At 35.2% G+C, this 12,224-nt stretch overlaps 1 protein-coding gene and 2 long non-coding RNA genes across 6 annotated transcripts; 1 reads left to right on the forward strand and 2 right to left on the reverse strand.

Annotated features, from left to right (window-relative positions):
• Nucleotides 1–708: 708 nt before the first annotated feature.
• On the reverse strand, nt 709–3,064 carry LOC103428247 (uncharacterized). Its single transcript, XR_011582339.1, has 5 exons — nt 2,829–3,064; nt 2,069–2,138; nt 1,486–1,563; nt 1,106–1,194; nt 709–878 (listed from the first exon to the last, which is right to left on the reverse strand). It is a non-coding gene; the product is annotated as an uncharacterized lncRNA (long non-coding RNA).
• Nucleotides 3,065–4,290: 1,226 nt separating this feature from the next.
• LOC103437373 (uncharacterized) lies at nt 4,291–8,477 on the forward strand. 2 transcript variants are annotated; one of them, XM_008375841.4, is made up of 6 exons: nt 4,291–4,502; nt 4,657–4,774; nt 5,566–5,724; nt 6,427–6,687; nt 7,417–8,064; nt 8,179–8,477. In XM_008375841.4, the coding sequence occupies exons 2-6, from the start codon at nt 4,694–4,696 to the stop codon at nt 8,266–8,268; spliced, it is 1,239 nt and encodes a 412-aa protein (XP_008374063.3). In that variant the 5' UTR covers nt 4,291–4,502; nt 4,657–4,693; the 3' UTR covers nt 8,269–8,477. The 2 variants fall into 2 exon arrangements, with proteins under 2 accessions (XP_008374063.3, XP_070679678.1); XM_070823577.1 differs by lacking the exon at nt 5,566–5,724 and having other exon boundaries at nt 4,310–4,502.
• On the reverse strand, nt 6,437–8,968 carry LOC139197056 (uncharacterized). Of its 3 annotated transcripts, XR_011582048.1 has the most exons (4): nt 8,735–8,968; nt 8,167–8,238; nt 7,307–7,832; nt 6,437–6,850 (listed from the first exon to the last, which is right to left on the reverse strand). It is a non-coding gene; the product is annotated as an uncharacterized lncRNA (long non-coding RNA). The 3 variants fall into 3 exon arrangements; XR_011582046.1 differs by lacking the exon at nt 6,437–6,850 and having other exon boundaries at nt 7,219–7,832; nt 8,735–8,967; XR_011582047.1 differs by lacking the exon at nt 6,437–6,850 and having other exon boundaries at nt 7,219–7,832; nt 8,167–8,286; nt 8,735–8,967.
• Between the last annotated feature and the right edge of the window lie 3,256 nt (nt 8,969–12,224).

Consider the following 12,224-nt stretch of genomic DNA (forward strand, 5'->3'; position numbering starts at 1 on the left):
AAATGGTATGGACTGCCATGATGCAGTTGTTACCATCTTCACCACCGACATAGAAAACTGAAAGCTTTACGAGCCGAGAATCGACGAATCAAATCACATGAGTAGAAACAAGATCCTTGAAACCCTATATGAATTTGTAACCCTCTTCTTTGTTAGAAGATTGCTCTTCTGATGTAATTTCAGTTTGAGTCCATTTTCGATTTAATTCAATACCCCGTTTGATAATTGGGTTCCAAATTATATAACCTATGTTCGAAATTTAGATTCTAAGACAACTAATATTAATGTTGGCAATGATATACTCAGTTAGTGAGTTTTGAATATAAAGGGTTGGGATGGAGTTTTGGTGGTTGTAGGTTAAGCTTGGAGGTGGCCAGGGTTTGATATTTTTCGATCTTCATTTTTGTTTTCATTTTATCTGTGCATTTGTTAATTTATTTTTATTTTTTTTATATTCATGTTTTTCTAAAGATATTTTTATTGTTATTTTAGTTTTCATGTAAGCTAAAAAGTAAGACCTATTGTTGCCACTTGTACACTTGCTGAAAAATCTAACTGGGACTTAACGGATACGACATTTTTAATAAGTTAGATACTTGTTTGAAATGTTTAAAAAAATTAAAACCAATTTGAAATGACACTAAAAATTTAAGGGGTTTTAGGTTCTTAACTAGCAACGGTGCCCGCGCGTTGCTGCGGGATTGGAAATTTATTCAAACATATGCAAATTCATTCACTTCATAAACAATGTTTGAGTGAAGAACCGAGCATTACAAATAAAAAGTAGAATGAAAATTTAACTTGGCAAATAGACCTCAATGATCTGGCTCAATTCATCATTCAAGACTTGGTTGACTTGTGATTCGCTCACTCTATCCCTAAACAAAAGAAAACCAAACCAAGTTCAGCAAGAATTATGCACGATCTTTGTGAAACTATATAATGAATGATACAACATTGTTAAACAAACATAGACCGGAGCTGATCTTAAAATTCATTTAAAAGGGAAGTGGCAAATACCGTTCGCTTGAGATGCTAACTTAATGTTTCCTCGTTCAAATGATATTGCTTTTGAACCAAAGTATGTGGAAAAAAGAGTGGAAACCTGATTAGCAATTACCACTTCCAGCGGTACAGCGTTGCTAAGTTTTACTCTTCAAATCTCCAACAAATAAGCTCCTCTGTAATTTTTGCCTGAGCAGTAAAATAAAAAAATTGGCACATAGATGAAGAGTTAAGACTACCTACCACACTAAGACAAACACCCAACCTTGACAACCATTAAATGACCCCGCCTGACCATTTTGTTATCATTGGTAATCTCTATTAGAAACATTGTATTCATCTTTTTATTTCACCACAATTTTAACACATTGGTCTGCAATGTGATTTGTTTTCTTTTCAATGGACATCGGATTAGAGTTATAGAGTGTTCCTTCTTTTTTTACTTCACCGCTCTAACCCAAGAATAAAATAAGAACATACAGTGTTGTGAGCTGCAGAGCCACCATACTGCTGCACAAGAGGCTCTGGTAGAGATCCATTCGAGCCGCACCAATTGTGCTATCAGGATTTACACAACAATAATTATTCGAAGATTAGAAACAAATTATATAAGGTTTATTATTTACTTTAATCATTTTATTTTCATCTTGACTGAATTATTTTCCCTAGATTACCAGTGACAACTGCCTCTTTTGTAGAGAAACAGATTTTCTGCTTGTCTTGACATTGTTCCGACTTTTAATTAGAGTAAAACTCAAAGACAAACAGAGACGTGCTTATTTTCGTTCACGAAACTATCTAGAGGGGTGATAAGAGAAAAATCACACATGGTTTCTAGTTCACATAACTAAAAATTATTGTAGACAACCAAGAACATTAAAAGAGATTAGCTTCTTAAACCGGGTTGTATTTTTATATTTTCATGTACCAGCAAGGAAACGATAATATATTCCAAAATTAGCAGGTAATAGAGAAATATAAATATTGTGTTCAAGGAATTAATATGATTGCAAATGTAATAGTTCCATATATAGTGAGGTTGGAGAAATGATGGAAGACTCACTGAGATCTTGAGGTCCATAGGTTGAGAAGAGTCCATGGCACTGATCCATATATGGATATTTTGCAAAGATCTACCGTTCAAGTTTTTAAACAAAGAATCGATTTATCAGCAATTGCGACATTCATTATTTGCAAAAAAATTATTGATTCACATATAAACAAATGAAAGCAATCCAAAAATAAAGGCTTACCACAGGCTGGCTGAATCCGAGCTCGAAATGATTGGATTTGAAAATTGTATTAAACGTTGTGTTTGAAAGATGTAAAAATGGTATCACAAAACATTAACATTATTGAGAAAAAAGAGGTTAGAAAACACAATCAAACAGTTGGTATTTGGCAGCGACACTTAAAAACAAAAAATGCACTTTAACGTCCTAGAGAGAACAGAATTGTAAGCAAAACGTAGAGTATTGAAAGAATACTGTGATAGTCATGAAATAAGTTTATGGGCTTGTGCTAATATTGATTTATTAGGTTCCAAGTTTGTCTCAATTTATCATTTTCTGTTAAACTGAAAAGTGTAAACATTTAGGTAGTCACCAAGAAAAAAAGCAATTAATTGATGCTAAATACAAAACCGGCTGACCTTGAAATATAAACCAAAGAAACTAATTGAAATAATCAAATCCCAAATTCAATTTCAAAGGTAGATAAGAGTCATGCAAAGGTGTGGCATATGACTACAGACCATAATGAAGCTACTTTTATAGTTGTTTACTTACTTACATGATAATTAAGGTCTAGCTAAGCTTCTATACCTTTTTAGTAGCAGTTAACTCTGCTTCCAAGGCATCCACCTGACAAACAACAGCATTCGGCAATTCCAAAGGGAGTCCTCCCGCAAAATCCTCAAAACAACTCAATCAAAATGAACGTAGAATGAAAGTCAAAAGTAAAATCAAAATGAATGTAGAATCAAAATAAAATACTGGATTTAACACTATAGAGTCTAAAAACTGAAAGGATTAAAATAGTCCACTGCGAACTGATTACCTGAGAATAGGTTGAGTGGTGAAATCTGTGAAGTGTAAGATTGTGAATTTAGGACAATAAATTGTATACCCGTATACCACTCAAATAGAAGGAGATCGTATAGCACACAGACGCGTGGACAGCAAGGGCAAGGTAGTAATTTCACTATACCAGATATTATCTAATATCGCGATATGAAATTCAAAAATACTTGAAAATTTCTGAAAAATCTCAATTTTGAGCATACACCATAGAGGGATTCGAACCCCTCTCCTTCAACGCCTTAACCACCATATCACTTATGTTTTTGTGATAATATGCTAAAATATTATATATATGGTTTTGTTTTGAATTCTTTTTACAAGAAACAAATTTGCACATATTCCAATTTTTTTGTGGTATTATATTTTAAATTGTGTCAATTAATTACTTAGTCAATGACATGTGGTTTTTAATTTTTCTATTTTTTATTTGGTCACTTATATGGTAGGGCTAGAAAAAAATCCCAAAAATCCCAAACCAAAAGCATCCCGAAAAATACCAAAATTTTCGATATGAGATTGGTTTCCAAATCCCATTTGTTTGGTAATCCTGAAATCTCGAAAAATATCGAAGTATTCGATTTCCTATTGACTTTTGGTTCTTGAAAGCCATTGCCATGATTGCTGACTACTATTCATAATACACTTACTCTACACATAGAGATGATGAAGATAGTGAAAATTTTGAAGCTCATAAGAACTCTATGTGGTACTAAGTCACTCATATATCTTACCATATAATGTATAAAGTGTAAAATATTGTACTAATTCATTATATATAAATGATTATGGTGTATTTAAACTTCTTTCATTAATTACTACATATTTTCTACACTCATAATGTTTGCCAGCTCGCTATATAATTAACTTAAATCAGTTAAATCCATCATGCAATGCATTTCCTTCCAATTTTTTGTGATAAATTAATAGATAATTGACTAAATAAAGATCCTGCAAAGTTTCAATAAAAATTTCCAAGTTTTTCTTACAATTTCCGTGGTTTTTATTCAATTTTTATCGATATCGATAATATCCCGATATTTTCATCGAAATTTCCGTGTTTTTAGATTATCGACATTTCCAATATCATCGATATTTTATACCTTGGTTTTAGTATATAATTTTTTTTTTAAATTTGTTCAATTAAAAATGAAAAAAATAAGGAAATCATTTAATAGATATTTCACATATTTGGAGGGAACGGCATGTGAAAAACTCACTGCTATTGCTCTATTCTCATGTTAGTGGATCAATATGGCGGGAAAATGTCCTTATAGTCCTTTAACAGAAATAAAATCCCCAACCCTCTCTCTCTCCCTTTTCTCTCTCCGAAACCCCTCTTCCGTGCTTCAATCCCGCACCCGCATCAGCATTCTCTTCGATCTCTGAGTGGCCTAATCCAAGTCGCCCGAAAAATTGGTACCTTTCTCGACATCCCCCTTTCTATTTTTCGAAATCTAGGGTTCTTTCTGTTCTACTGCGAATTAATCCTTTTTTTTTTTTTTTTGCAATTATGTAATTGTCGGTTAATTTTGTACTAATTCTGCTTTTAAATTTTGGGTTTTGGATGCAGAGGCTTTGGCCCGAAGCAATCGGTTGTCTTTGCGAAGATGGACAATGCATTCGAGGATGAGGCTGAGCACACCGTTTCGATCCAAGAGTATCTTAAGGATGTTGAGGAACAGGAACTGGTGTGCTACTTTGATCATAATTAATAACTAATCTGTTCATGTTCAAATGGCTTGTGGAATTAATTAGTGTGATTAAATGGTTAAAAATGTAGCATTTTTGTGTTTCTGATATTTTGAAGACAATATTGTGTTTATTAATGAGTAGATTTTCTGTGTTACTTGTTATAATAGGCTAATCGGATCCCAAAGGAACGATTGGCATAAGGGGTTGTGTAACTTCTCTTCCATTGAGTCGTCCTTTAAAGATTAAAGATTGTATTTTCATCATGAATTTAAGAATGTTTGTTTCTTGTAAATGCAAAATAAGTATATGTTGAGAATGGCAATTTTTAAAGACAATAAACTTTGTAAGAAGGGATTAAGTTGCGAGGAATTGCTGCTTTTGAGGTCAGTTGAGTTAAGTTTAATAATTTTGATATCTTGGTAATTTATCTAAGAGCTTCTCTAGAGATATAGCTAGGCACAGAACAGCCTGGTTCACAAGTCTTGACTAAGTTAACAATGGTCATGTGTGGTACTCTAGAGCAAGACGATGAGGAAGGATTCATCTAAATGACAATGGATTCTGCTTTAGGGCTAATATAACTATTGAGCTTCAAAACAATGTCCTGTTTCTACATTTGTTTAATCAACGAGCCAAGACAAATCGTTCAAGGATCATGAGCAAAAATCTTCCGGGACTGCTTTGTCTCTCTTTGTAGTCTTGTAATTTTAAATTTGAATAGAATACAAATAACGAGTTACTAATGTTTTCTATTATTTCCAACTTTTTGGTGTTTGATCACTATTAGGAAGTTGATTTGGTTTTGGGAGGCGATGAAGGCAAGGTGTGTACCTATAATAATGGTTATATGAAGAGGCAAGCAATTTTCTCATGTCTGACATGCACCCCAGACGGGAATTCTGGAGTTTGCACAGCTTGTAGCTTGTCTTGCCATGATGGCCATGAGGTATTTTGATATCTTTACCAGTGTGAGCCATTATCCAAACTCAATAAAATTAAAGCTGGGTCTTTTGTTTTGTGATGTGATTATTATTTATAACCAAACTAGTTGCACAATTCAAATCACTCCAACTGAGAAAGAACCTCATATTGACCTTGTTGACTGAGGGAAGTGATGAATATCCTTAGAGGGTTTGCAATCTTTGTTTCCATATTGGCTTGAAAGATTTTTGTTCTCTCACCAAAACAAAAAGATTTTGTTCCAAAAACACAAAAAGGTGGTTAGTAGCTTATTAATAGAATATGAATTGATTTAAATTTAAGACATAGAGAGGAACATAGATTATATGGAGCAAGACTGGTGGAATTTATTGGACTGGGGTGGAAAGCATCTTAGATGGTTGTCTCGTACCCTCTGAGTCTCAAAAGATACCTTTCAAGTTGAACCCTTTGGTTTTATTTATGTTCTTTCTACCCAAAACTAGTAGCTCTTGCTCCCCCATTCTAAAGCCGTTCAATTTTTGTCTCACCTTGATTGTTTCTACCTATTGGGCTGGAGAAAATGACGTTATTTTGGGATCTAGGATTCCTGGTTTGTTATATGTATTGCTTTAAATTTCTATTGTGCAAAATTATTATACATTGATGTATTTGTGCTTTATTTGACTAGGTTATTTCTAATGATGGCTTTTATTGTTACTTGGAGCAGATTGTAGAACTGTGGACCAAAAGAAATTTTAGATGTGATTGTGGAAATTCAAAATTTGGAGAGTTCTTTTGCAAGCTTTCCCCCAATAAAGATGTAGAAAACGTTGAAAATTCTTACAATCAAAATTTCAAAGGATCATACTGCACCTGCAGTCGCCCATATCCTGATCCAGATGTTGAAGAACAAGTAGAGATGATACAATGCTGTGTGTGTGAAGACTGGTTCCATGAGGAACACATTGGTCTTGACTCTTCTGATGAGGTTGGTAGCTTGGGATACATGTTTGCCTTGTTTTCCGCTGCTTTTGTATTATGTTGTAGGCGTTAGCTCGACATTATGCTTGTTCATTCTATTAGGCAAGGCATGTTCAAGTGGTTTAATTAGTATAATGGTGATGGGCTTTGGGTCTCTCTGCCATTTTGAACTGCCAAAGTTTAGATGTAACATAAATGAAACTCATTCTGCCATTTTGAACTGCCAATGTTTAGGTGATAATAAACTAAACTCATATTTACGAGCAGGTTGCAATTTGAAGCATTGGATGAACCTCACAATTTCTCACTGTTCTGCTGATTAATCATTAGAAACAGTGAATCTAATATTTTGGGGATCACCCTATGCTCCTGATTGTAATTTGATCTCTGTTGATGGGCTATACTCTGATACTGTTCCTTATCAGTTAATCAATCAGTTCTCCATCAGTCTGGAGGAAAGTTGATAACGTAATGATAATTTTAGTATAGTTGTATAGATCACCAAGTCTTTAGCTTCTTTGAATCTAGACAGTAGACATTCATGAAAAATTGAAATTTAGTATGAAGACTTATCGGACTGTTTGTATACGGTTAGAGTCTACATTGTTGGAAAGAAATTATCTCACCTCTCTCAATTGCTAAGGCCACATCCCAACTTTTTATCAATTTTCAAAATGGCTGATATTCTATCCAAAGTACTTTGCTGACATTCTACTTGTCCCTTTATGTACTACAGATTCCAAGAGATGAGGAAGGTGAACCACTTTATGAGGATTTTATTTGTAAGGGATGCTCAGCAGTTTGCTCTTTTATCAGACTATACAATCAAACCATCTTGGCATCTGGCAGACAAAAGGATGCTCCCATCAAGTCTGCCAAGGATAAAGAGGTTTTAAGCGATACGCCTTTAGCTTGTGGATCTAGAAGGCTAGAGAATGATATTTCTCAAACTTGTAATACCATTTCTGAACCTGTATCTGGTGGGGATAGATTGCTCCTTGGAGAAAATTCTGGGAAGAATACAGATGCGGGTCAATGCACTACAGATGCCAATCCACCTGTTACTTGCGTTCTTGGAGTTAATCTGGTGGTTGCTTCCCCTGTTTTAGAGTGTAAGCCAATGTTTCTTTCTAAAAACTGGAGGGATGCACTCTGCAAGTGTGAAAAATGCAGTGAGTTTTACATACAGAAGCATATTAGGTTTCTGCTTGACAAGGAAGACTCGATCATGGAGTATGAGAAAATGGCAAAACTGAAGAGAGAGGAAAAATTGCAGGAACAGGAGGGGGCTGAGTTGACTATGCTCGATAAACTTGGCCATGTAGAGAAAATGGAGATTCTGAGTGGCATTGCAGACATGAAAGATGAGCTTCATTCTTTCCTGGTATGTCCTCGATGATTATAAACTTTAATTTTGTTCCAAGCATTGCTTTTATGATCTAAAATCACATAAGAGACCATTTAAGTTCTGATCAAACTATGTTACCTAATTTTGCAGGGATCGTTTGATCCGTCGAAGACAATCACCTCTGCTGATGTCCACCAGATGTTTGAGAATCTAGCAAAGAAACGCAGGCGTGTAGAGTGAGTCATAACTGGATCTTTACTGCAGTCATAAGCACTAGTTAATTAACCTTGTATGGTTGCTTTTGGAGTTAATCCTGGTTTCAGTAACATTAAAAAGCCTACGTAGCTAGGCTGTTCTAAATTAGAATGCTGTACTAGTATCGGTGTTGCTACCTTGCAGACTTATCTTCTAACAAATTACGAAGTTTAATTTGAGGTGCTTTTTTTCAACTGCTAGACACGCAATGCTTCTATTGACACAACTGGATCATATCATTGTGTTGCAATCTATGAGTTACCTTCCACACTATTCGCAGTATGAAATGTTCATTAATTATGCATAGTTTCGGGTGTGTGCTTCGCACGGGTGCATGCATCGGGTTGCTTTTGTTTAATCACATGATTGTATATGAAGCATGTGAAACTAAACTAGACTGCAGAACTAGCAAATTAATCAAATCTTGTGAGAAAAATAGTATGAACCATACCTGGTTAGCGAAGCTTCTGCATCATTTACTGATTCTGGAGAATTTTATGTTTTGGTTGGTTTCATGCTAAAGCATCCTGAATGTGTATATGACAGTATGCGCAAGACTCAACAAATGTTGTGACAAAGTCGGGTGACTCCTAGCCGTTGATATAGTGTGGTGATCATACTGCACCAACGTCTCGGAATCACCCACGCTCACGTGTGACTTGTGACCTCGTAGCATTCTTCTTAGAACCTATGTGACACTTAAATATTGGGGTGGGGCGACTTGGTAAATCTAGGGGCCGTGATTTTCTGATTGACAGAAACTATTCTCCTTGTAAATTGCAAATTTGTCAAACACCTTTTTAACAAGAGGGGACAAAAGTAGGTAGGTTTTTTTTCTCCCTTAGGGTTAGTCCACCTAGGGTTGGAAAAAAATTTCAAAAATTTCGAACCAAACCAAAAAAATCCCGATCTCAAATCAAAATTTTCAAAATTTTAGGGATGAAATACCGAATCAATCTCGAAATTTCGGTACGAAATTTGGTATTGTCTACTCAATCTTTCGGTAATCCCATACCGAACCTAAAATAAATAATATATATATTATTATTATATATTTATATATGTATTATTATACATTTGAATTGTTGCTAACTACTAGTAGCAATATAATTGGTGTGGTCTAATGTAGTAACCATAGCTTTTTATTGCCACATTTGCCGGTACAAACCTCTCACAAATATGTCTATTTCTTCAACACGAAATCAAAAAATTGTATTGTTAGTTTTCGAACATATTAGGTTTATAACTTATTTTTTTGCTTTTGGGTTTGTTACTTATTTTATTTTGGTTGCATATTAATTTAACTTGGCATAAATTATTGTTATTTCAATTTGTATGAAATTTGGGAATACCAAACCATCCTAAAATACCGAAAATATTTTGAGATTCCCAAAAATTGGGAAAACCAAAATTTTGGTTTGGGATTGGTCTTCAAATTTTCAAGGGATTCGGGATCCCATTTTCGGTTTGGGATCCCATATTGAACCAACCCTATGTCCACCCATTGGGATTAAGAGGGCAATGGCATGTAAATTATCCTCTAAAAAGTGATTGTCTTTGTGCAATTTCGCCCCTCAGGCTTGGGCAAGGGTAATGACGATTATATATATTATATCTTATAAGTTTGTTTAAGTGTGAACTTTGTAAAGTTTACTTTTTGAAATAAAATTCTTGTGAACTTTACAAGTTTTTTTTGTTTTTTTTTCCCCATTTGTTTGGTGTGTTTAATTTGAAGTATGCTGTTTGTGAGTGTAGTGAACTTTGTAAGTTTGTTAAGTGTGTTTAAGGAGTCACTTAGTACTACGGTGTGGTAGTATTCTTCTTCACTTATAAATGAGTTATCTTAGATTAGATTCTTGCCAAATGTGAAGTTGAATTACATTATTATGGCAAGGCCATTGTAAGGTTTAGTCCACTCCCTCATCCCCTTAATATAGATACAATCATAAATTGTGTTTTAAGGAGATTGTAGTAAAAATAAATATTGAATTGTGTTGTGGGGAATGAATATTGAGTTGTAGTAAAAATTTCTTTTTATTTTATTTTATTTTTTATTTTTATTTTTACCTTTGAATTAACCATGCCGGTTGATGTCCTTCCTATTTGAAAATCAGACACCCCAAGTTGTGCCAAATGGCAAAACTAGAAATTTTCAAATTTTTTTGCTGTTGGATTTTATCAAACCATCGGAAATCCAATGGCCGAGGTGATAGGCATAAAGAGTTGTTGCCTCAGGCGCCCCAGAGGGGTGGGGTCTCTGTTTGCTCCGTGATGTGCCTAAACCCTGCCATAATAGTGAAAGAATTCACTCTTTTATTTTGTTTAATAGAGATTTCCTAGTTAGTATTAGTAACCAAGAATATCGATAAAAAAATCCGGATGATTCTTTCTACAATTCAATCTTATATTACCAAAATCAAAACTGACGTCGCCAGCAGGCTCAAGGCTTAGCAAAAAAAGGTTGGGCAGTTTGACAGAGTCAAAAACTTGGGGAGCTGGATGTAGTTTTGTGGGTTTTGGGCAAGGTTCTAAAAAACGCTAGGCGCTAGTCAGGCGGCGGGCTAGCGGCTAGAGCCTAGGCAGCTAGGCGGATTTAGGTAAATTTCTTGTATATCTTGTAAATAAGTGCATATTGACACCTAAAAAAAAACTATACTTGTATGGATAATAAAATAATGATAAAATACAAATTAGGTACACAATTTCCATAAGTATTGGATGAACTTGTAGTAAATCCATCATTTGCAAATTAGATACACCATTTCCATAAGTATACCACCATGAAACCAAAAAAGAAAAAAGCACGCAATTAATAAAAAATAGATAAAAAAAACCTCCTAGGACCGCCTAGTGTCACGGGCCATATGTTAAAAACAAAGAAATCGCCCATGACATCATATATCTAAGCCCATAAAGCCTTGTCTTCATGGAAGCTTCTGGAACATCCCGGAAAATCAAGAACATGGCGGAGCATTCAAGATAATCTAGGGCATTCCGGAACATTCCACACAAGTGTACAAATTTAAGCCTCACCTAGAACAATCTAGATTAGGCAAGTTGTATATAGAACTATGCTAGATATTTTTGGATGAAAGTAGGGAATTCTAGAACCCTCCATTGAGGAGGTGACTTAGGCCTATAAATAGGAGGCAAGGCCATTTGGCCAAGGCATCCAAGAATTGTAAGCAATTGTAAAGTTCTCTTAAGTTTCAATACAAAGCTTCCTTTCTCCCATCTTCTAAGTGATTTTAGCATTCTCCAAGCTATCTTAGCTTTCTTTGTGATTCGATCTGGGGAAGCGAGGCTTCGAAGGCTTACTTAGCTTGTTCATCGAGGTATTCAAGTCTAAGTGTCGCACGGGCGGAAGGCTTAAAGAGTCATCCCGTGACAGCTGGTATCAGAGCCTAGTTCGCGAATCACTTCAAGGAAAGTAGGATATGGCAAGTGGAGAGATGGTGTCCGGAGTCTCCGAGCTAGCCTAGCCCGCGCAACCTGCCTAGCCCGCCTAGCCGCCCAGCCCGCCTAGGCCCAACCCGATTTTTCCGCTCGATTTGCCCAAAAACGCCTCGGTTGCTAGGTGCCCAGCACCTAGGCGGCCGCCTAGGGCGTTTTTTAGAACACTGGTTTTAGGCAATACAATTGTCCTTGCTCTGCCTTTTGCTCAACGGTTCAACTTACTCTTAAGAAAGGGAAATGACTGTATGCACGTTGTTAATTTTTATTTTACGGTTGATCGAGTCTTAATCGATAATTAATTAATAAAAAGTAGTCATTTTCTTACCTAAACAATGGAGACTGTCTGAGTGTAGCATTGAATTATGATAGTGAAATTCTCTTTATTTTTTAACCCCAAATGGAGGAAAATCTTGTATTTTTAATTACAAACTTTGAAATTTTAATCAGATATTGTGGAAGATACATATAGTTTATAGTTTTTGGTT

The sequence above is a fragment of the Malus domestica genome, chromosome 06, assembly GCF_042453785.1.
Source record: "Malus domestica chromosome 06, GDT2T_hap1".
Taxonomy (NCBI): Eukaryota; Viridiplantae; Streptophyta; class Magnoliopsida; order Rosales; family Rosaceae; genus Malus; species Malus domestica.

Excerpts from the sequence above, each read along its gene's own strand:
- LOC103437373 (XM_008375841.4), top strand. The coding sequence starts at position 4,694 with ATGGACAATGCATTCGAGGATGAGGCTGAGCACACCGTTTCGATCCAA. Across the intron at positions 5,725-6,426 it reads CTTGCCATGATGGCCATGAG|ATTGTAGAACTGTGGACCAA; the intron begins GTATTTTGATAT and ends TACTTGGAGCAG. Across the intron at positions 8,065-8,178 it reads ATGAGCTTCATTCTTTCCTG|GGATCGTTTGATCCGTCGAA; the intron begins GTATGTCCTCGA and ends CTAATTTTGCAG.